Genomic DNA, 21,419 nt, shown 5'->3' on the forward strand with positions numbered 1-21,419 from the left:
ACGCCCGCGTGCACGCCGCCCGCCGACGCGCACGCCACGCACGCGCCGTCCGCGCCGCTCTCCAGCTGGCGGCACTGCGACAGGTTCATGCGGGACGAGCCGTGTGCAGTCAGTCTGACGTCAACAGCGGAGGTGTCACTCACCGGGCGCCCTCAGGTCCCAGCCGACGACGGTCGCGTTGAGCGTCGCGTACGATATGACGCCCGCGTGCACGCCGCCCGCCGACGCGCACGCCACGCACGCGCCGTCCGCGCCGCTCTCCAGCTGGCGGCACTGCGACAGGCTCATGCGGGACGAGCCGTGTGCAGTCAGTCTGACGTCAACAGCGGAGGTGTCACTCACCGGGCGCCCTCAGGTCCCAGCCGACGACGGTCGCGTTGAGCGTCGCGTACGATATGACGCCCGCGTGCACGCCGCCCGCCGACGCGCACGCCACGCACACGCCGTCCGCGCCGCTCTCCAGCTGGCGGCACTGCGACAGGCTCATGCGGGACGAGCCGTGTGCAGTCTGACGTCAACAGCGGAGGTGTAACTCACCGGGCGCCCTCAGGTCCCAGCCGACGACGGTCGCGTTGAGCGTCGCGTACGATATGACGCCCGCGTGCACGCCGCCCGCCGACGCGCACGCCACGCACGCGCCGTCCGCGCCGCTCTCCAGCTGGCGGCACTGCGACAGGCTCATGCGGGACGAGCCCGTGTCCAATCTGACATTTAACACATTTTTTTCAGGATATATTCACTCTTCACACACCCAAGTGGTATGGTTGGAAGAAGAAAAGAAAAATAGTTTTCAGGAGAGAGTTTCATACCATAGCCATACGCATAAGAACTGAAGAAGCAAAACACTTTGTACTTTCTATTATCTACTTAAATACAAGGCTCTGTAAAGGGACAATATTAAGAAATGAGTGAAAGAGATTTTATCGAAAAAACATCAACCATATTTTGATAGCTAATGACAATCATTGTAACTTAAGCTATGGTAAAATAAACAAATATAAAATATTGATTCTTTTAATGACCACAAGATATGAAGGACTACGAGATATCAACACGGATAATATCTCTCTATTATATAGAGTGATGGTATAAATAATCGTTGTTTGATGATTTGAGTTCAGTTTTTTGTTTGGTTTCTTAAACCTACACCCAAGATCACAAGTCCTAGGACCTGCTCGAGGTGTTTCCTCTACCACAAAATTATGATACAACCAATGTCGCTGCTACTCGTCACGTTATATAAAATACGGCTAAGAGATAACGAGATACTGTTACAAGTTCCTCGATTACATAAATAAAATAAAAATAAAAATAAAAAATAAAAATAAAAAAAATAAAATAAAAAAGCCTTTTATTTCTTGTCTTACAAGTAATATATAATATTATAGACAGATTAGTAAAAGCAATAGGTACAAGAACCCCTCTAGGAGAGGGTGAAGGCCTCCTCCAGTCCAGACCATCTCTGCCGATCTTTGGCTAGTTTAGCCCATGTATTGCCAGCGATTTTTGCGATGTCGTCGGACCACCTACCAAGTGGTCGGCCAACTCGCCTGTAACCCGGGGGGCCTGACCACGATGTCAGTCTTGTTGTCCAACGATCGTCACTCATCCTTGCTACATGGCCTGCCCATCGCCATTTTTGTTTTAGAGAGTATTGAAGAGCATCTGTAACCTTGGTTTTTTGACGTATGGTAGAATGTCGTATCTTCTGAATTTTTTTAATTTTCATAATACTTCTCTCCATACTTCTTTGACAAGTTCTAATTTTGTTTTTTGTACGAACATTGTACTTCCATGTTTGGCAAGCATATGTTATTGATGGCAGCACACAAGTGTTCAAGACCTTTGTTTTAATTCTCATCGGCATGTTACTTTTTAGAATTTCCTTAAGTGTCCAAAACTTTTTCCATCCACCCTTAATCCTTCTTTCTACCTCTAGATCATTACTTTGGCTGTGAAAGGAAATTTGTTTGCCTAAGTACATGTACCTGCTTACGTATTCTATAGGCATGTTATCGAGATATATAGGGTGTTCAGCAAAGTTTGTCATAATTTTTGTTTTACTAAGGTTAATTTCTAAGCCAACGTCTCTACTTGCTATATTTAAACTTTGCAGCATTAAATTTAATTCGTTGCTGTTTTCTGAAAGCAATACGATGTCGTCAGCAAATCTTAAATGACTCAGGTATTTTCCGTTTACTTTTACTCCATAATTTTGCCAATTTAGCTTACTAAACACCATCTCAAGGACAGCTATAAAGATTCTAGGGGAGCAAGGGTCGCCCTGTCTTACGCCTCTACTAATGTGTATAGTTTGCCCTAGTCTCTCTAGTTTCACTTTACTAGTACACTCTTTATATAGATACTTTAAAATTCTAATATATATGGGCTCTACATTTTGAGAATGTAGAGCTTCCCAAATTGCCGAGTGGAGTACAGTATCGAACGCCTTTTGGTAGTCTATGAAGACCATGTACACTGGTTTCCTAAACTCTTGATATTTCTCTATAATCATTTCTAATGAGTGTATGTGGTCGACCGTTGAAAAACCCTTCCTGAATCCGGTTTGTTCGATTGGTTGGTGTTTTTCTAGCGATTTACTGATCCTTTTCTCTAAAAGTGAAGCAAAAAGTTTATAAATTGTGGAGAGTAGGCTTATTGGCCTATAGTTACTAATATTTTTAGGGTCGCCCTTCTTGTATAATAAAATTATGTTTGATTGAGACCACTGTCTAGGAGTATTACCAGATCTTAAAATCATGTTAAATAGATGAACTAGTGGTGTAGTCAGAAGCTCCCCTGCTGTTTTAATAGCTTCGTTGGTAATTTTGTCAGTGCCTGGACTCTTCTCTGTTTTTAGCTTATTTATTTCTCTGATTATTTCTAATTCGTCAATCAGCTCTATCGCTACATCATTATCCTCACACACAACACTGTTTGGTGATTGACCCTGTAGGCTATACAAATCTCTATAGAAAGCTGTTGCTGCGTGTAGTATGTCTGATCTAGTTTTTAAGGCTTTTGTTGTCCCTTGTAGTCCTTCGATCCAGGTTTTGTGTGAATTAAGCTGTCTGTAAGCTTTTTTAAGACTACCGGTAGCGTTTAAGTGTTTTTCAAATAAATTTGAGCGATAATGCCTATAATCGTTTCTGATTCTTTTACTTATAAGTTTATAAAGAGCTTTAATTTGGTTTTTTATTGCGCGTGTTTTTGGCTTAATACTATGTAGTTTTTGCCTTCGGTTAATTAAATTTCTTGTGTGTTCGGAGATAATATAGTTATATGTGTAGACTCAAAGTCTTGGGCGTCTTTGCCTTATTTTGGCAGTCCTCAACTACTCCGATTATTCTGTCATAGTATGTTTGGACAGCCTCGTTTTTGTCTGGAAGTAAATCGATATTGGCAATATTTAATAGCTCTCTATACGTTGATATTTCTTCGTCTGACTTAAGTATGCTTTTTGAACTGTTGGTATACTGCTTTCTACTAGGCTTTATCTTCTGCAGTCCGAATGTGGCCCGGACTAATCTGTGGTCTGAAGGGTAGGGTACATTTATCACTGTTATATTTGAGACATTTTTATGTAAATTGGTTAACATATAATCTATTTCATTTTTGGTTTTACCATCTGGTGACCTCCAAGTCCACCTCTGCTTTGCATTTTTTTTGAAAAATGTATTGACAATAGCCAGTTTGTTTTCGTATGCAAATTCGACAAGTCTTTCACCTCTACTGTTGCGCTCTCCATAGCCATTATTCTTCATTATTATGCATTCCTCTGGTTTTGGCTGGCCAATTTTCGCATTGAAATCGCCCATTACTATTATATTATTCGTATTTGAGAGTGCTAAAGCTTCGTCGATAGTGTTATAAAATTTCTCTACATCTTCGTCACTTGCTGAGTCCGTAGGAGCATAAGCTTGTATGAGACTAACCTTGAAGTTGTTGAAGTTTAGGTTTAGTAGCGCTACTCTTTCTGATAAACCAGAAATGCACTCAATGTAGTTTTTCAGATATTTTTTTATAATAAAACCGATGCTATAAAGCCCAGGAGTTTCTCCTTTATAGTAGAAAATGAAATCATCATGCTCTTGAATTGAGTTTCCAAGCCTTCGTATTTCGGATAGGCCTATTATGTCGTATTTAATATTATTCAGTGAGTTGGTAAATTCTAGTAGCCGTTCATAGGTTGATAGAGTTCGGACATTGTAAGTTGCTATATAGAATAAGTTGGGATTTAAGTTGGACATAATGTTTTCTTGATTTGTTTTCTCTGGAAGGTTGTGGTCTGTATCTCCCACGGTGACCGGCCGGATTGGGAGAGCGAGAGGAGGCGTTATTGGTTGCTATTTTAAGTTAGTGTTAGCATCAACCAGGGATATTACATTTCCTGTGGGTGTAGTTTTCGTATTTCGAGGTGCAAAGAAAGTACTCGTAGAAGTTTTGGTTTTTTTGCTTATTTGGGAAGGTGTTTTGCCGCTTTCGGTACTTGGTGGCGATGATGAGTACGTGCGGTTATATTAACAATCATTATTTATGTTATAGTAGAGGGGAGGTATCAGTGTTGGTATAAATAAGAGGGTATTTGATGAATTGAGCTCAGTAGTTTGTTAGGCAGCGTCGACACCGTCACGCTGCCATCCGCGTTAATGATTTTGTTTATCATAAATTGTTTAGTGTGGGCATGAAGAATATGTCGGGCTGGGAAGGTGAATGTTGATCCATTATAAAGAGATCCCTTAAACCTACTCTCAAGGTCACAAGGTCCTTGGACCTGCTCGAGATGTTTCCTCTACTACAAAATGGTACAATCACTGTCGCTGCTACCCACCACGTCGCAATAGTTTGATCCCCCTGCCGCTTTTTCGCCCTAAGAAGATCATTATTGATGTGATCTGAGAGTGTTACCTTAAAACGAATATGGATCCTTCTTGCGTGGCGGCGACCAGCGAATGTCCGCCCTCGCACGCCGCCAGCGATATCACGGGGCCCGCGCTGCGGTTGTACATGGACTTGGACCTGAGGGGGACAATACTCACACATTAAACCAATGCATGGATGTTTGTCTGTAATTTAAACGATAATAAAACAATATCAAACTTTTTTGAAATTTTTGCTTGTCTATCTGGTCGACCGGGGTAATCTTTGTACGCTGACCTTTCGCATCGCAGTTCTTTGTTTTTAAGCCTACTATTTGCTAGAAACAGTGTATACTATTAATGTATTACTTAGGTCATTTTTGAGTTTAAAAACATATCTCATTTTTGGCTGTTAACACAAAACATTATATCAGAAGATACGGTGTATTGCAATGGCACGGCAGTACGGCTCGACCAATTATTGTAATGTGACTTTCACTGAAAGATAGAGAGGCGGTTATTGAGCAATATATAGGCTAATATTAAACTGAATTTCAAGAGGCAGGTGTTCGCTAGTAAATCTATACTTAATATTATAAATGCGAAAGTAAGTCTGTCTGTTTGTTACCTTTTCACAGCTAAACGGCTGAGCCAATCAAAATGAATTTTGGTATAATATAAAAAGGGACCTTGGAGCAAAACATAGGGTAACTTTTGATCCAAAAATAAAAAGGGGTGTATAGGTTTAGGTAGGGTTCAAAGTTTGTATGGAAAGTCTTTCATTTCTAGAGTTACAGTTTTAAAAATTAATTCATAAAATATAAAATATTAAACCCCTAAAGTGGTGAAATAGCCAAATAGGGTTGAAAGTTTACATTAAATTGCACGCGGAGGAAGTCGCGGACTTCCTCTAGTAAAATAATATAGCAAAATTGAACATACTTGTGTTAGCAATTTTAAATATTGGTCCTACTAAGTCATGATACGTCATGATACGCCGGTACATTGACGTATCATGACAGGAAATACACTTTGACATTTGTAAATAATAAATTGAGATATTGTCATGATACAAGGTATAAAAGCTATCGGTTCCTTATTTGCGGGGCATTCGTTCATTTGCTATCAAAGAGGCAACAAGTGCCAAGTGATTGCGATTGAAGTGTGATATATCTATATTGTATTGATGTATAATACAAAGTGATATCAGTGAAGTGTAATATATATATGTGTCTTATTGGTGAATAATACATAGTATTGATGATCAACAGTGAATATTATTTCAAAACCCCTCTGAACTTTATACTTGTTAACATATGCGTGTCCCTGCAGCTTGGCGGCGTCCCACAGTCGCACGGTGCCGTCGTCGGAGCACGAGCCGAATAAGTTGCGGTGCGCCGGTAACCGCACCAGCTGGTTCACGCGCGCTCTATGGACAATAAACAAACTTACTCCAAAAATATTAAGTGGAGCGATACGAACCGCGTGCCAATAATTGCCTTCAGGGTGTCGAGAACCTAGCTAATTCCTTCACAAGCTAGCCTTCGTAGAGTGTCGAGACCCAAGCAAGAATACCTTTTAAATGCCGCCTATTGCGTTATATATTACTGCAAATAGCTTAAGCCTAGGTTCAAAAGTTATAAGAAGTTACACACCTACACACAAACGCATACAAGATAACATACACGCAAAAAGGGCTTTAAAATCTGGAGATTCGATTTTAAAACTTTGTCTTAAAACAGGATAAAATCAATGTTCCCGACTCAATACTAAGTATCCTCCCGCCAGTTAGTTAAAATCAGGTATTTCTGTCAAATATTTTAATCAACTAAGACTTACTTGTGTTCGTGCAAATAAGCTAGCAGTTGGTTGCCAGGTCGCCACGTGGCGGGCGGCAGCAGGTCCTCGCCCGCCTCCACGTTATCATCGTGGCTTCTAAAAATAATATACAGGTTGCTCGCGAGTATTTCCCATAACTCTAGGGTTATATTCTTTAAGGAAAATTAATTAGAAATGTCTAAGGAACATGTGTTCTAAAATTAATATTTCTTTTGTAAACAGATCTTATACTGTGTCCCTTATATCGCATCCTTATATTATGACCTAGTAAAACTTATTCATTGACTAGCAGTTGCCCGCGACTTCGTCCGCGTGAAAATCGATGTACACTTTGACCCCTTCGCCCCTTCTATTTATATTTTCGTATGTTTTATAAGTAAGACTTTTTATAATTAAAAAAAAAAGAATATTTCAAATTGGTTCAGGCGTCTTCGAGTAATCGGTGAATGTACATAAAAAAAGATTCCGACGAATTAATAACCTCCTCCATTTTTTGAAGTCGGTTAAAAATATCTACCTTAACGACTTCTGGAATTTCTGTTGCATGCGTGTTACTAAATTCCTCAGTTCCATGCGACAGGGGGCCATACTATCTGTAAAAAAATTATTAATTATTAAAAAATTAATAATAAATTAGTATTATAAATATTACCTTGTAAAGTTAATTTTTAAGGTTAAGAAATTTCATAATATTGCCTTTGCTGACAATTTGTCGTTGATTTCTTATGGTAGGCGTCCACAGATCTGCATCGTACGCATCGGACGCATCGCATCTAACGGATTTTAGTATTTTTTGTATAGAAAGTCATACAAGCGCGTCCACTGATCCACATCATACGGATCGCATCGAACAGATTTTATCTACCGTAAAATTAAAAATCCGTTTGATGGAATGCGTCCGATACGTACGCATCGCACGTATCGGACGCATGCGGACGCCCATGTTTAGGCTAACCCATCAGCTGAAAGAGCGGTCGGTCACTGGAGCTCCATGTACAATACGAAATTAATATTGTTTATATTAAATTGCACTTTCATGTATGAATCCTGGCTACATATTACAAGTTCCTGGATTAAAGGTGATATTAACATTCATTATTTATATTATTGTAGAGGGGAGGTATCAGTGATGGTATAAATAAGAGGGTATGTGATGACTTGAGCTCAGTTGTTTGTTAGGCAGCGTAGACACCGTCACGCTGCCAATCGAGTTAGTGATTTTATGCAATAATGTTTTGTGTTGTAATTATTGTTTAGTGTGGGCATGGAGAACATGGGAAGGTGAGTGTTGATGCGTTCTAAAGGGATCCCTTAAACCTACTCCAAAGGTCACAAGTTCTGGGACCTGCTCGAGGTGTTTCGTCTGCCACAAAATAATGGTACAATAACTGTCGCCGCTACCCGTCACGTCACGTACGCCCTTGAATGAATGGATACTTACACTGCACATAGCTGGCGCTGTGTCCCAGCGTGCCGAGTTGCGAGTGCGGCGGCTGACTGGCGGCGCCCGCGCCCGCCACTCCCGCGTTCGCTGCGCCCGCGGACACCGACTGCGATGCGCTTTCTGACCCTGGAACACAAAGAGACTCTACTCTTTGTCTAACACATGGACCTCGTTTCAAACTTTCATCGACTGCGGTGGCACAAGAGGCGACGTGACTTGGACTGCATTGGTGCCAGTGCCGGGTCCAAGAGGGACGATGAGAGACTTTCGTTAGGTGGTGTTGCTGCCCCAGAAAGGTGAGAAAGCATTAATTGGGACAAGGACGAAGATTAAAGAATTTGTAGGCAGTGAAGAATTCGGCCCGAGAACACTCGAAGTGCAAGTACCCGCCCTCCTATTTCGGCCCGTATGACTGCCAAGTCGGGTGGGCCGTGGGAGGTGGTGGGTTGTCTCTTGTCACTCTTTGTCCGTTAGTCTGTTAAGACTATCTCAGGAACACGTGGAGGTATCGAGTTCAAATCCTAATACTCATGTCTACAGTCCTTTTAAGTCATGAACATATTAAACTGCTGAGTTAGAATTAGCATAAATAAAAGACACCGTTTGTGCCGCCAAAAACATTTACTGCGACACTCTCATGGGAAGCAAAATTTTTAGAGTACTTTCGGTTAACTCAGTACTATGAAATTGGACAAGAAAATATATTGATAAAACTAAAACAAAACATTTGTAATTAAATCGCTCTGGTTCTAGGATTTTCTTTCCTTTTTGACAATTTCTTCATACTGTACATTCTAAATTAAAATTTGTGCTACACACCTATATTTTTTTAAAAATAAAGAATAGTTGTAAGCGTTTATGTAGCCTGCCAGTAAGAAATATTATAGACTAGCCCGCGTTTTACCCGCGTAGTTTTTAGTTAAAATTGGAGTAGTAGATTTAGAAATTATTTACTTTATAATATTAATATAGATACCTTTGATAGCAGATTGCTCCTGCGCTTGTCCAAACATGTGTTGCCATTCAGTGTTCATATGGGTCTCCTGGGAGAGAGACGTTTTATGAGGCCTTCTGCAAAACACGTGCATCGTAAGTGGTCTATTTAGTTTAAATTGTAGGCTTACTTATGCACCATATATCAAGGTATACAGACAAAAGATGGACATTAAAGATAACTGTATGGGAAGGACCAATAGGAAAAAGTATCCAAAGAAGGTGGATAGTATTCTCTATTGTGGCTCTATCCACCTTCTTTGGATCGTTCTCTTCTCCTTTTTCCTGTTATTAATTCCCATACAGTCTTCAATCTGTAATCTATTGGTTGGATGGTGAAATTAATAAGGAAAGCTAAGGATATAGAGGTCTGGAAAAAGCCAGAGGAGGCCCAAATTACTTTGGAAAGAAATTCTGATAAATGGTAATGATGATAGTAAAAATAACGCTATTTGTAAAATAGTATATTTTCATTTTAAGTTTATGTTCTTTTAAGATAAAAATAATAAGTTCTGCTTATTTGACACAGAAGGAATAAAGGCCCAGCCTTCATACAAAATTTTGAGATGTCCTTTAAAAATTGCTTATTTTATAACATAGTATAGTTTCTTTGTTTTTACTAGAACAGCATGGTGTATCTAAGTTGAAATTATCTCTCGTATAAGAGAAAATGATAAGATGTCTCAAGTGACAGTAATACGAAATTTAAAAAGAAAATTAAAAACTACTTTTTATCACTTTACTCGCTTTAATAACATCACATTAATGTTAGTTTCTCCATTTTTAGTTTTTGAAATATTAATTTTATTTCTGTGTGTTATAATAATTCTTATTCTTAGTTTCTTTTCCTTTTCTGTTATTTTTTAACCGACTTCAAAAAAGGAGGAGGTTTCTCAATTCGACCGTATATATATATTTTTTTTTATGTGAGCTCGCGCATAACTTCGTCATTTATAGACCAATTTGGATAATTCTTTTTTGGTTGGAAAGGAGATGTTCCGAGGGTGTACCACCCTCGGAACATCTCCTTTCCAACCAAAAACCAAACTCGGTAGGAAACTAGGATCTGATGATGAAATCCTGGAGAAATCGAGAGGAACTATTGAAAATTGTAGGGGCGGCCAAGTATTTAAATGCACTATAACTTACTGAAGGTCTGGAGTCGATCTGATGATGGAGCCGAATTACTGACAAGGGAACACATCAACGGTTTACTGTAGTTACCTTGTGTTTGGGCTTGATAAATTTGTATTGATGAGAACTTTTCACCTAGATGTGTTGTGACTGTTATTAAGGGTCTAATGATGAAGACGAAGGACTGTTAAGGGAACTCCTCAACGGTTTACAATAGCTACCTTGTGATTGGGCTTGACTAATTTGTATTGATGAGAACTTTCCACCTGGATATGTTGTGACTGTTATTAAGGGTCTGATGATGAAAACTAAGGACAGTTAAGGAAACTTCTCAACGGTGGCTTTGGCTGGTCCTTTTATCCAAGTAAATATCACGCGACCAAAAAACGCGCCAAGTAAATATAATACGCGAACAAAAACGCGCGGCCTTCGGCCGCGCTTTATCATACACCGGCCTTCGGGGTTCTTATATAGAGCCTCTGACCGTGGATTAATCTGGTCATTTTATCCAAGTAAATATAATGCGAAAAAAAAACGCGCGGCCTTCGGCCGTGCTTTATCATACACCGGCCTTCGGCCGGGGGGTTCATATATAGAGCCTCGGCCCGTGGCTTCGGCTGGTCATTTTACCCAAGTAAATATAATGCGCAAACAAAAAACGCGCGGACTTCGGCCGTGCTTTATCATACACCGGCCTTCGGCCGGGGGGTTCATATATAGAGCCTCTAACCGTGGCTTCGGCTAGTCATTTACCCAAGTAAATATAATGCGCGCAAACAGAAAACGCGCGGCCTACGGCCGCGCTTTACTATACACCGGCCTTCAGCCGGGGGTTCTTATATAGAGCATCAGGCCGTGTCTTCGGCTGGTCATTTTACCCAAGTAAATATATTGATTTTCATATTTCGTATTTTTAACATACGAGTATAACTAAAAATGGAAAAATAAAAAATTTTAATAAAAAAAAACAACCGACTTCAAAATCACATAAATGTATCCACTAAACTAAAAAGCAAAAAAAAAAAAATTAATAAAAAAAACAACCGACTTCAAAATCACATAAATGAATCCACTAAACTAAAAAGCAAAAAATAATATTGTATGTGCTACCTTCTGATCAATTTGAAGGCGGTGCCAAGCCTTTTTTTTCCTGGTTTTGTTTTTTCTTTAATTTGTTAAATTAATAATAGTTAAAATAAGCATGCAATGTTGTGACTACCTATAACTAGATATACATTTATACCTATATTTTAGTTCTTGTGAATATATGTATTTGTATTTAATTGTAATCTGTTGGTGTCCAAATAAAGATAAAAAAAAAAATTATAATAGATGAAGATGATGGGTTACCTAGTTTGCGCAGAAGTGTACAATTTGTCAGGTACGTTGTGTGGCAGCGAATCGGCGCCGGTGTCGAGCTGCGCGGACCGAGACAGTCCGTTGCCGGCAAGCACTAACCTCCCCGGTGCGTCGGTTATGTGCTGACAAAGGATCCTTATATAAAGGAGATCATTCACGCTCCATACATTTCTGGGCCGGACACGCTCCATTTTTTGAAAGTGCCGGCCAAAAAAAAAATGGCACGGCTCGTTAGAATTAGCTATTTGGAGCAATAGCCAATATGGCATAAAAGTTGTAGGAGGGCTCTGAATCAAGTTATACAGGTTCGACGATTCATTATTTCCATACATTTTGTCGATTTTCATAAGTGCCCGCCAAGAAAAAAAACTGATACGTATCGTTAGAACTGCCCATTTGGAGCAATAGTTAGTATGGCACAAAGATTGTAGTTCTAGTTTTTTTTCTTAGCGGGCACTTTTAAAAGTTGACAAAATGTATGGAAATAACGAATCATCGAACCTGTATAATTTGGTTCAGAGCCACCTGACAACTTTGCCACATTAGCTATTACTTCAAATGACTAGTTCTAACGATTCGTGCCATTTTTTTTCGTTGGCCGGCACTTTCAAAAAGGGCCCAAAATGAATGATATCCTTTAAGTGCTTCTGCACTAATAGTGGAATTAAATCACATAGAATCACACTAATATTATAAAGGGAAAGTTGTGTTGTTTGTTTCTCCTTTGCGCTGCGGCTACTGAAACGTTTTGGCTGAAATTTGGAATGGAAATATATTTTACTCTGGATTAACACATAGGCACATTCGTCCCAGAAAAATCCATGGTTGCCACGGGATTTGTGAAAAACTGAATTCCACGCGGACGAAGTTGTGGGCGTCCGCTAGTGTAATATAAGAAGAAGAATACTGAGGAAGAAGATATGAGAATACTGATTTTAAAACGCAACCCCCCATTACTTTGTCCGCGTGAAATTCGTTTTCTAAATACTATTTCCTTTCTGGTCCTCCGTCCAGGCTTATCGTGCTCTCATTCCATAACGTTTTACCCCATCCAGTTTCAGTTTCGATCATTTCAAATAAGCTTGTACTTAAATTAATAGAATTCTTTAAATTGTCATCACGTAACAATCATACAAATACAAACAAAAACAAAAACGAACTGTGATTCATAATAACACCCAAATACCAAGTTATTTTATGTGAATAGGCCTATGAAGCTAACCACGACTCTCAAGAAAAAAAAAGACAAACCAATTGGAAAAAGATCAATTAAATAAGAGAAAGATAAAGCGACCAATAGCGGTGCAATTGATCGTTTTCTTGTTTTCTTTTTGACACATATCTAATATCGTGGCCTACTGGTGTGAATAACGAACCTGCGTTGAAGAGCTTTGGATCTTAATGAGATGAGCACTCATGGCCAACAACTGGTTTTCTACGTGTTCCGTCATACCTGAAGAAGAACAGTAACAATTTGATAAACTTTCATAAGTAATGTCATGTGTTATTTTGTACAGAAATTAATATTTATTGTATATGACCCAAAAACAAAGATATAAATAAAGAAAAAGGAAAAGTTAAAAAAAAAAACATTTATTGGATAACACACAAATAAAGGAACTCACCATCCAACGCCAGTCTTCTGAACAAGTTCTTTAGCTGTTGACCCATTTCGGAATATTGGGGCATCATTCCTTGTTTTACCTGTAATTTGTAATTAAGTAATTAAGGAAATAAATTATCATATAAAAAAGTCTAATTCTTCTAAAGACTTGAAAACTTGTTCGATTGTACTTTCCGATTTCAAAAAGGTTCTCAATTCGACCGTAAGTGTTTTTTGCGTGTATGTTACGTTCAATTCTATTTAAAACTCCTGAGGCAATCCCATTGTGATCGTGTCAGGATATGATGATGGGATCTTGGACAAATCCAGGGGAACTTTCGAAAATTGCAAGGGTGAATTTATAATTTATATTCGACGAGAGTCTGAAAAGAAACGCCGATTGTAGATCTAGACGCCCCAAAAACGTCCTTTACGATTCTGACGATGACATAACGAACGACAATGCTTCCCAGGCAACACAAACACAAGCTACACAGAGTCTTCGCCGGCGAAGACGAGGTTCCCATTTTCTACTGACACCCATAGTCATAGGGGCTCCATCCATTGTCATTTTAGCATCAGGGCTGTTACACTCAGGCCAAAACACCTCTCGAATGGCCTTCTAAGTCGAGTCTCAGAGGAGTTGCCCGCAGAGAGTCGTACCGCCCATCTCTTCTGCTTCTGCCTTCTCTTTTGCTTGCTCGCCAAAAACCCCCAGTAACACCGATTAAGAAGCCTATCAGGAAGACAAATTACCTTTAGTCGAGCACTCCGCCTCTCGCGCAAAGTTTGCACGAGTCGATCGACGTCCCCGTGCCTTAAGACAGCGTCTAAAACCTTCCGAGGAATTGGCTCCGCTAAGCTCTCTAGAAGCAACTCCGCTCTTTCCACCTGTTGTAACCATCGGAATTGATAGATAAATCAATGGTAACACATTATGAAACATCATTTTTATATTGGTAACAACAGCTCAGACTCGGCTCTTTTAAAGAGATAAAAAAGCAGCAGTCTCAGTCAACGAACCTGTAGTCTATACTAATATTATAAAGAGGAAAACTTTGTTTGTATGTTTATTTGTTTGTTTGTTTGTTTGTTTGTTTGTTTGTTTGTTTGTTTGATTGTTTGTTTGATTGTAATGAATAGGCTCAAAAACTACTGGACCGATTTTAAAAATTCTTTCACCATTCGAAAGCTACATTATCCAGAAGTAACATAGGCTACATTTTATTTAAAAAAAATAGGGTTCCGTAAGATTTTTGGGTTTTTCGGACACAAGGTGTAAAAAATCAACCAGAAAAGTAGGGTAGGGGTAGGTAGGAGTAGGGTAAGAGTAGGGATAGGCTATGGGTAGGGTAGGGGTAGGGTAGGGGTAGGGTAGAGGTAGGGTAGGGGTAGGATAGGGGTACTTAAAAGTTTACATCCAGTTTCACGCGGATGAAGTCGCGGGCGTCGGCTAGTTAAATATAAAAAAGGTAGAAATAATTTATGATATGATGAGGTTTTTTTTGCCTGGCCAGAATAAAAATCCTGAATTGAGGACGCTACAAGTATTTTTAGCAGTCTGTGCTGGTAAATGAATTTAATTCCTTTTTATCTGCAAATGGTGATTATCTTTTCTGTAGGCCTAAGATGCGTCTACAACATGCCTCTTATAGAGAAAATAATATATTTTCGATCCATTGCTATTGATCGACAATATGACTTTATGTCGTCGCTAGATATCCCGTGGCGCGCATCTTGAGACGAGTCTGTTGGCTAAACATTACTAGATGCTGCCCTTTTCGATCATTTCAATACTTCGATTTGCTACGCGCTAGCACCGAGATTTGGGCCAATTATAGAGAAAAATAGTACTACATCTCTTACCTGTATAAGTTTATGTTTAAGATGGGGCCACGCTAACGGCAATATTTTGCAGTTGACATCAATGGGGTTCAGCAGGCCGGCCACGCATGACACCAGCCCGCAAACTTCGTGACGTATCTATATATAGTAAAATACTAACTCTATATCATGTAATATCAGTGAATGATCACAATATGTAATATGTAACTTTATATGTAAACGTGAGTCAACTTCAATCGCGCATTATAGAGGACAACACAAGGGTGCTACAATGAAGAATACGCCAGTCGCTCTCATCTATCTTCTATCGATTTCAAAACTAAGCTTCCAATAGACTATTAATTTTATATGCATTGCGGCTATACATCTACTTTGGGAGACATTTGTGGGTTTGACCTAACCTCGTTGGAAGAAGGCCCTGTTATACTATGGGTCATAAAATATTGGTTGATGGAGGAGTAAATGATGACTTACCCATAAATTGGGATGGGCGAGGTACACCGCACTCTCGGCCACCAAGTCGCAGAGAGCCTGTTTAGGCAGTAACCCAAGTTCAGCCAAACTCGTGATAGCTCGTAGAGCCTTCGCTATAATCCATTCTGACTGGTCTGTCAGGCCCTGAAATTAATGTTATTAAAGTACACATGATTAAGTAATCCTGTTATATTCGCGGTATAAACGACTTTAGTATATACAGGCTTGTTATCGCCCCCCACCAGATCGAAGAAGTTTTCTGAAGAAGATTTGTCTGCTAGCAGCAAGGCCTTGGCTAGGTACCATTTACCTTAAACCAGTGGTTTCCAAAGTGTGCTTCGCAGCGCCCTAGAGCGCCGTAGAATGTAAATAGGGCCGCTGTGTGTCGATCCTCATTCATTATCCGAAACCACAAATATGTGCGGGTACCTTATTTGAGCGCTCGCGTCGATAAAGAACATAGGTACCTACTTATGTCAACTATTATTATAGGCGACTATTTCTTTTTTTTTCAAAGGGTAGGGCGACGTGACAAAATACTAAATTTGTAACTTCGCCGCGGGATGAAAAAGATGGGAACCCTTGCCGTAAGCGACTTAACATTCGGGCAAGATGTCGCGTAGTAACCGTAAGAAGTACGTGTAAAATAAACTTGTAACTCTTCAAAGTAAGCCCGCTTCCATTTAGACTGCATCGTCACTTAACATCAGGTGAGATCACAGTCAAGGACTAACTTGTCATTGAATATAAAAAATCTATTGAGGGCGGTTACCTGCTGTAACAGCGGCAGCAGTATGGGCGCGGCGTGCTGGCCCACGTACGACGCGACGCCCACCACCCGCTCGAAGAAACAGCCGCGCAACGCGACCTGCTCCTGTAGAGGGTGGTTACCTGCTGTAACAGCGGCAGCAGTATGGGCGCGGCGTGCTGGCCCACGTACGACGCGACGCCCACCACCCGCTCGAAGAAACAGCCGCGCAACGCGACCTGCTCCTGTAGAGGGTGGTTACCTGCTGTAACAGCGGCAGCAGTATGGGCGCGGCGTGCTGGCCCACGTACGACGCGACGCCCACCACCCGCTCGAAGAAACAGCCGCGCAACGCGACCTGCTCCTGTAGAGGGTGGTTACCTGCTGTAACAGCGGCAGCAGTATGGGCGCGGCGTGCTGGCCCACGTACGACGCGACGCCCACCACCCGCTCGAAGAAACAGCCGCGCAACGCGACCTCCTCCTTGTCGTTCAGGAACGTTACCATGTGCGACAGGATTACGTCATTAGCTAGATTGGACAAGAAACAAAAATTATACGACGACACGACACGACATATTTGTTAAAATAAGCAGTGTAGTTTCAAGTGTATCTATTCATCAACGGTCGCAATTCTTGAATTGCCATGGGTAAAAGGATATCTTTCAGGTGGTGCAAAGTCAGCAGTCAAGTCTCTGTTGATCTGTTGACTTACCTTTTTGCTTCCCGAAGAAGACACAAAGTTTCGTGATACCGTTCTCGACCAGCGCACGCTTCACCACGGCCTGAGAGTCAGTCAGCAAGTAAGACACTGTCGAACGGACCTATAAAACCAAACATACTCATTACAATTTTAAAAAAAGTTGTTGTTGTTGGAATGCAAAGAGAAATATCTGGCTGTAATTAAAATCACATGCTAATGAATGTTGCCCGAAGACGAACTCTTGTTTAACTGTTCTCAAAATACAGTTTAAACTTAACTGTAAACCAACGTCTGTTTTTCATAATATCGAAATAGAATAAAAGTCTAAACTCAAGTCAATTTATATAGTATAGAATATCCATAATATACTATAATACTATATTTTAATATTATAAATGTGTAAGTGTGTGTGTGTGTGTCTGTTTGTTTGACCGTCTTTCACGGCAAAACAGAGCGACGTATTAACTTGATTTTTTAACTGGAATTAGTTGAAAGGATGGAGTGGACATAGGATACTTTTGTCTTTTTCTAAAATGGGGGCTGAAAGTTTGTATGGAGCATTCCGTAATTTCCAGGGCAGAAAGCTAATATTAATTGCATTTTATATAGGACTTTTTTCAGTATTCAAGGGAGGAAGTCAAAAATCGTTACACAGAGGTAGTGGTGTAGAGATAGGGAAGGGGTAGGATAGAGATAGGGTAGGGGTAGGATAGAGGTAGGATAGGGTTAGGGGTAGGGTAGGGTAGGTGCACGATGAGAGTAAAGAAGGTTAGTCAAATCGAAACTAGACTGGGTCCGCAAGATGGCAAATATTTTCGTACCCATCCGGAGTCATGCCAGTACACCGTAAAGCAAACAAAGGGTTCTACTACACCTAAAATGGTTAAATAGTCAAGGGTACCAACCATTTCGTGCAATGCTGAAAGCTCTGTCTCGTAATTGATGTTGGCAGCTTCTTTGTCCGCCATGTTTTGTGTTTGATCCAGAAATCGTACAGCAGTTTCTGCCAATTTTGCTGCAAGACAAGTTCCAATTAATTTAAAGCTTTATTTATACAGACTGTTTCATGATTCATACAATGCCCAGATTATGAATCCGGCTGGCATATTACGACGTGATGGGTAACAGCGACAGCGATTATACCATCCTTTCGTGGTAGAGGAAACACCTCGAGCAAGTCCCACGACTTGTGACATTATGTTTACGTTTAGGGATCCCTTTAGAATGCATAAACCTCCCCTGCACGACAAGTTCTCTATGCCCAAACAATTTATGATAAATAATGACAACATAAAACATTATTGCACAAAATCAATAACGCGACTAGCAGCGTGACGGTGTTCACGCTGCCTAACAAAGAAATGAAATCAAGTCATCAAATACCCTCTTATTTATACCATCACTGTTGCAACAAATACCTTCTTTTTATAATAATATTAATAATAAATGGTAATACCACCCGTATTAGCGTAACCGTAAACGCGAATTTCTAGGGAATATAAACAGATGTGCAGTAGTGCCACTAGAAGGCTCTTGACTCTTTCAATAGTCACAGTATGAAAACATTGAAAACTGTCACTAGACACACAGAGCGGACTCTAAGTTTGGCTTGAACTATGGCAGGTTTAAAGAGTCCAGTACCTCGACCGCTTCGACCTCGACCTTCAAACTTCAAGCATTCACAGACTGCAACATTATGTATTTATGTTAAAAAGTCTCACCAATATTATTAGCATACGCAATCCGTACTGGTAGGGCCGTGTCAGAGGCTCTAGGCGCCAGTTCCGGCAGAATGTACTCCGGGAATACGTTGCAGTCTTGGGGTGGGAGCGTGCGCACGCACGACACGCACTTCGCGACGCACCAAATAGCGGCCGCACGGACTCGGGCTTCCGGGGCATGCGAAAGGTATATCTGGAAAAATATTTAAAAACATGCGATTTAACGTTTTACTGTAATTTGTTAATATATGTTGAAAAAACCCCTGCCTTTTTTATTATTCTTTACAAGTTAGCTCTTGTCTACAATCTCACATGATGGTAAGTGATGATGCAATTTAAGATGAAAGCGGGCCAACTTCCACACCCCTTTCGGTTTCTACACGACATCGTACCGAAACGCTAAATCGCTTGGCGGTACGCCTTTGCCAGTAGGGTGATAACTAGCCAAAGCCAAAGCCTCCCAATTGTCAAATCTGTCTAAATTAAAAGCGAAATATAAGCATGCTCTGCTAATCTGAAAGGAGCACATAGATATTCTAATATTAATAATAAGATAACTAAATAAAAATGTAATTTTTAGCTCACCCAGGAGTCAAAATTAGCATTATACAGTCATGCATAATTTTTTTTTTGTGTAAGCATACTATGTGTATTTTTAGCGCAGTGTTGGTCGACCTCCCACAAGGTGGACTGACGACATCAAGCGAGTCACAGGTATTCGCTGGATGCAGGTGGCTCAGTATCGTGATGTTTGGAAGTCCCTACAAAAGGCCTATGTCCTGCAGTGGACGTCCATCGGCTGATATGATGATGAAGATGATGAGATATTAAGTACAAAATATTTATACACAGAAAAATATACTCGTCATTGAGAATCTCCTTCTTTTTCTATCGGTTGCAAATAGTAAGCAATTAAAAAAATTCGAAGAATAAGTTTCGTTTCAGATACTTACAATAAACGGTAAAATTCTGTCCAAAATCGTCTCCGAACTGGAGTTCTCGCACAACAACTGCAATATCTCCAGGCAATGCAACTTTGAAGTGCAGTGATGCAAGCCCCTTATACAAGAAGTTACCAGAGATGTTATGAGAATCAACCCTTCACCGTCAGGACCCATCTCTTTACTCTCCAATGTCTTATTATCGTTATCCTCATCAAAATCGGCAACATTAACGTTCATCACTCTAAAACCTTCTTTAATCAACGCATCCATGTCTACTTTTGGTATTTCTCTAGTCTCTGGGACGAGGTTTCGATAGTCTTTCGAATTGGATGGTTGTGTGAAGATTTTGATGATGTTCTTTATGTCCTGGTAAATGCGGGCTATTTTCTCGTCAGCAGGCAGTATTGGTTGGCCGGAAAATATCAGCATGTACGATTGGAGGAACGAGTAAAAGTATTCAGGGAACAATCTAGAACGAAAGTTTTTATCAGTCATTTTATAGTCAGACATGGACAAAATAAACTAAGAGGTTACTCTATATACTATACGGCTTTGGATAGTCTTGTAACTATAATTTTAAGTTTTCGACTAATTATTATCACTATTATCTAATAATAATATTATTACCTGACGTTTCGAAAGTGCTTGTAAATTAAGCCTAATCGAAACTTTGTTAGTGAGATCTTTGGTTGTAGGTCTTGTTCAAACACTGCTGTAAGCCCGTTAACAAGCATTAAAGCAGCATGGTAGGTCTACGCCGCTACTAAATCAGCTCTTATATAAGAAGTAAGACCTCCTTAATAATAGAAGCCATACTTATTATAAAAGTCGTTATTAATAAACTCCATTTTAACTAATTTGAAAACTTCGCCTTTTATATCATTTCGCCATCGCCTTTAGTGTGATTTTACACGCGCAAGTACTAAGCTAATTTGGCTGTTTTTTTTAATGGGCATAGATTATATTTTGGATGAACACATATTACTTTTATCACGGAAAAATTCAAGGTCGCCACGGGATTTGCGCATAATAGAATTTCACGTAAACAGTGTCGCGGACAACGTATTAGTAAAATTCCACCTACTTGCCCCTAGCTTCATCCAAGTAAATTTCTGCACTGCGCCTATCCTTAGGGTTCCTCTCCGTCATGGATTCCAAAAGGGTCATTAATTCAGGTTCACATGTATCTGGCAAGGTCATAGTGGGGGGACGATCCTCCCCATTTCTATACGCAAGTAACCCTGGGAGGTCCAACGCTGGGGTACCATCATTCCAAAGTTCTAGAAGAGCACACCTGGGAATAGAAAAACATTTTATCACACAAATAGGCCTAACATAACTCATAACTAAGCGCATCACAAAATATTTCTTGAAGACAATTCAGCAACTAGGCCCGAACCGGACATATCATTTTCGGTTTTGCGCTATTGGTTGATTTGTTTTCACAAGACAATGATGTGGGTCGCATGTTAGTGATGTAATTTTGCAAATTTTGGAAATCTCAATAGTCTTTTACTCTTAAAGCGTTAAGCGGCCTGCAGTACACTGCGGTTTCTCTCACTTATATAGCCTTATGTTGAAAAACCTGCCTTGCTTTAATGAATAGGATATTTAACACTGAACGAATTTTTCAGCTTACCATCCCAAATTAACGAGAGATCCTGGCAAACAGGATGTCAGAGACAGAGGTCGTAGTGAGATAATAAAAAATTACCTTCTAGAGACTGTAACCTAGTTTTAGGATCCTGTTATGT

The 21,419-nt window shown here is 40.2% G+C and overlaps 1 protein-coding gene across 1 annotated transcript in view; it reads right to left on the reverse strand.

Moving 5' to 3' along the window:
- LOC112049086 (phosphoinositide 3-kinase regulatory subunit 4) overlaps nt 1–21,419 on the reverse strand; it is a 29,561-nt gene that overhangs the window by 5,080 nt on the left and 3,062 nt on the right. Inside the window, exons 6-24 of the mRNA XM_052887676.1 lie at nt 20,750–20,959; nt 19,675–20,134; nt 18,722–18,914; nt 17,906–18,015; nt 17,013–17,121; nt 16,680–16,828; nt 15,551–15,694; nt 15,098–15,214; nt 13,988–14,122; nt 13,254–13,332; nt 13,005–13,081; nt 11,620–11,750; nt 9,119–9,213; nt 8,140–8,268; nt 7,216–7,291; nt 6,699–6,794; nt 6,166–6,288; nt 4,909–5,019; nt 538–704 (exon numbers count right to left, since the gene is read on the reverse strand). Coding sequence (XP_052743636.1) covers nt 538–704; nt 4,909–5,019; nt 6,166–6,288; nt 6,699–6,794; nt 7,216–7,291; nt 8,140–8,268; nt 9,119–9,213; nt 11,620–11,750; nt 13,005–13,081; nt 13,254–13,332; nt 13,988–14,122; nt 15,098–15,214; nt 15,551–15,694; nt 16,680–16,828; nt 17,013–17,121; nt 17,906–18,015; nt 18,722–18,914; nt 19,675–20,134; nt 20,750–20,959 — 2,711 coding nt within the window. The remainder of the gene's footprint in view (nt 1–537; nt 705–4,908; nt 5,020–6,165; nt 6,289–6,698; nt 6,795–7,215; nt 7,292–8,139; nt 8,269–9,118; nt 9,214–11,619; nt 11,751–13,004; nt 13,082–13,253; nt 13,333–13,987; nt 14,123–15,097; nt 15,215–15,550; nt 15,695–16,679; nt 16,829–17,012; nt 17,122–17,905; nt 18,016–18,721; nt 18,915–19,674; nt 20,135–20,749; nt 20,960–21,419) is intronic.

This window comes from Bicyclus anynana, chromosome 2 (assembly GCF_947172395.1).
Source record: "Bicyclus anynana chromosome 2, ilBicAnyn1.1, whole genome shotgun sequence".
NCBI lineage: Eukaryota > Metazoa > Arthropoda > Insecta > Lepidoptera > Nymphalidae > Bicyclus > Bicyclus anynana.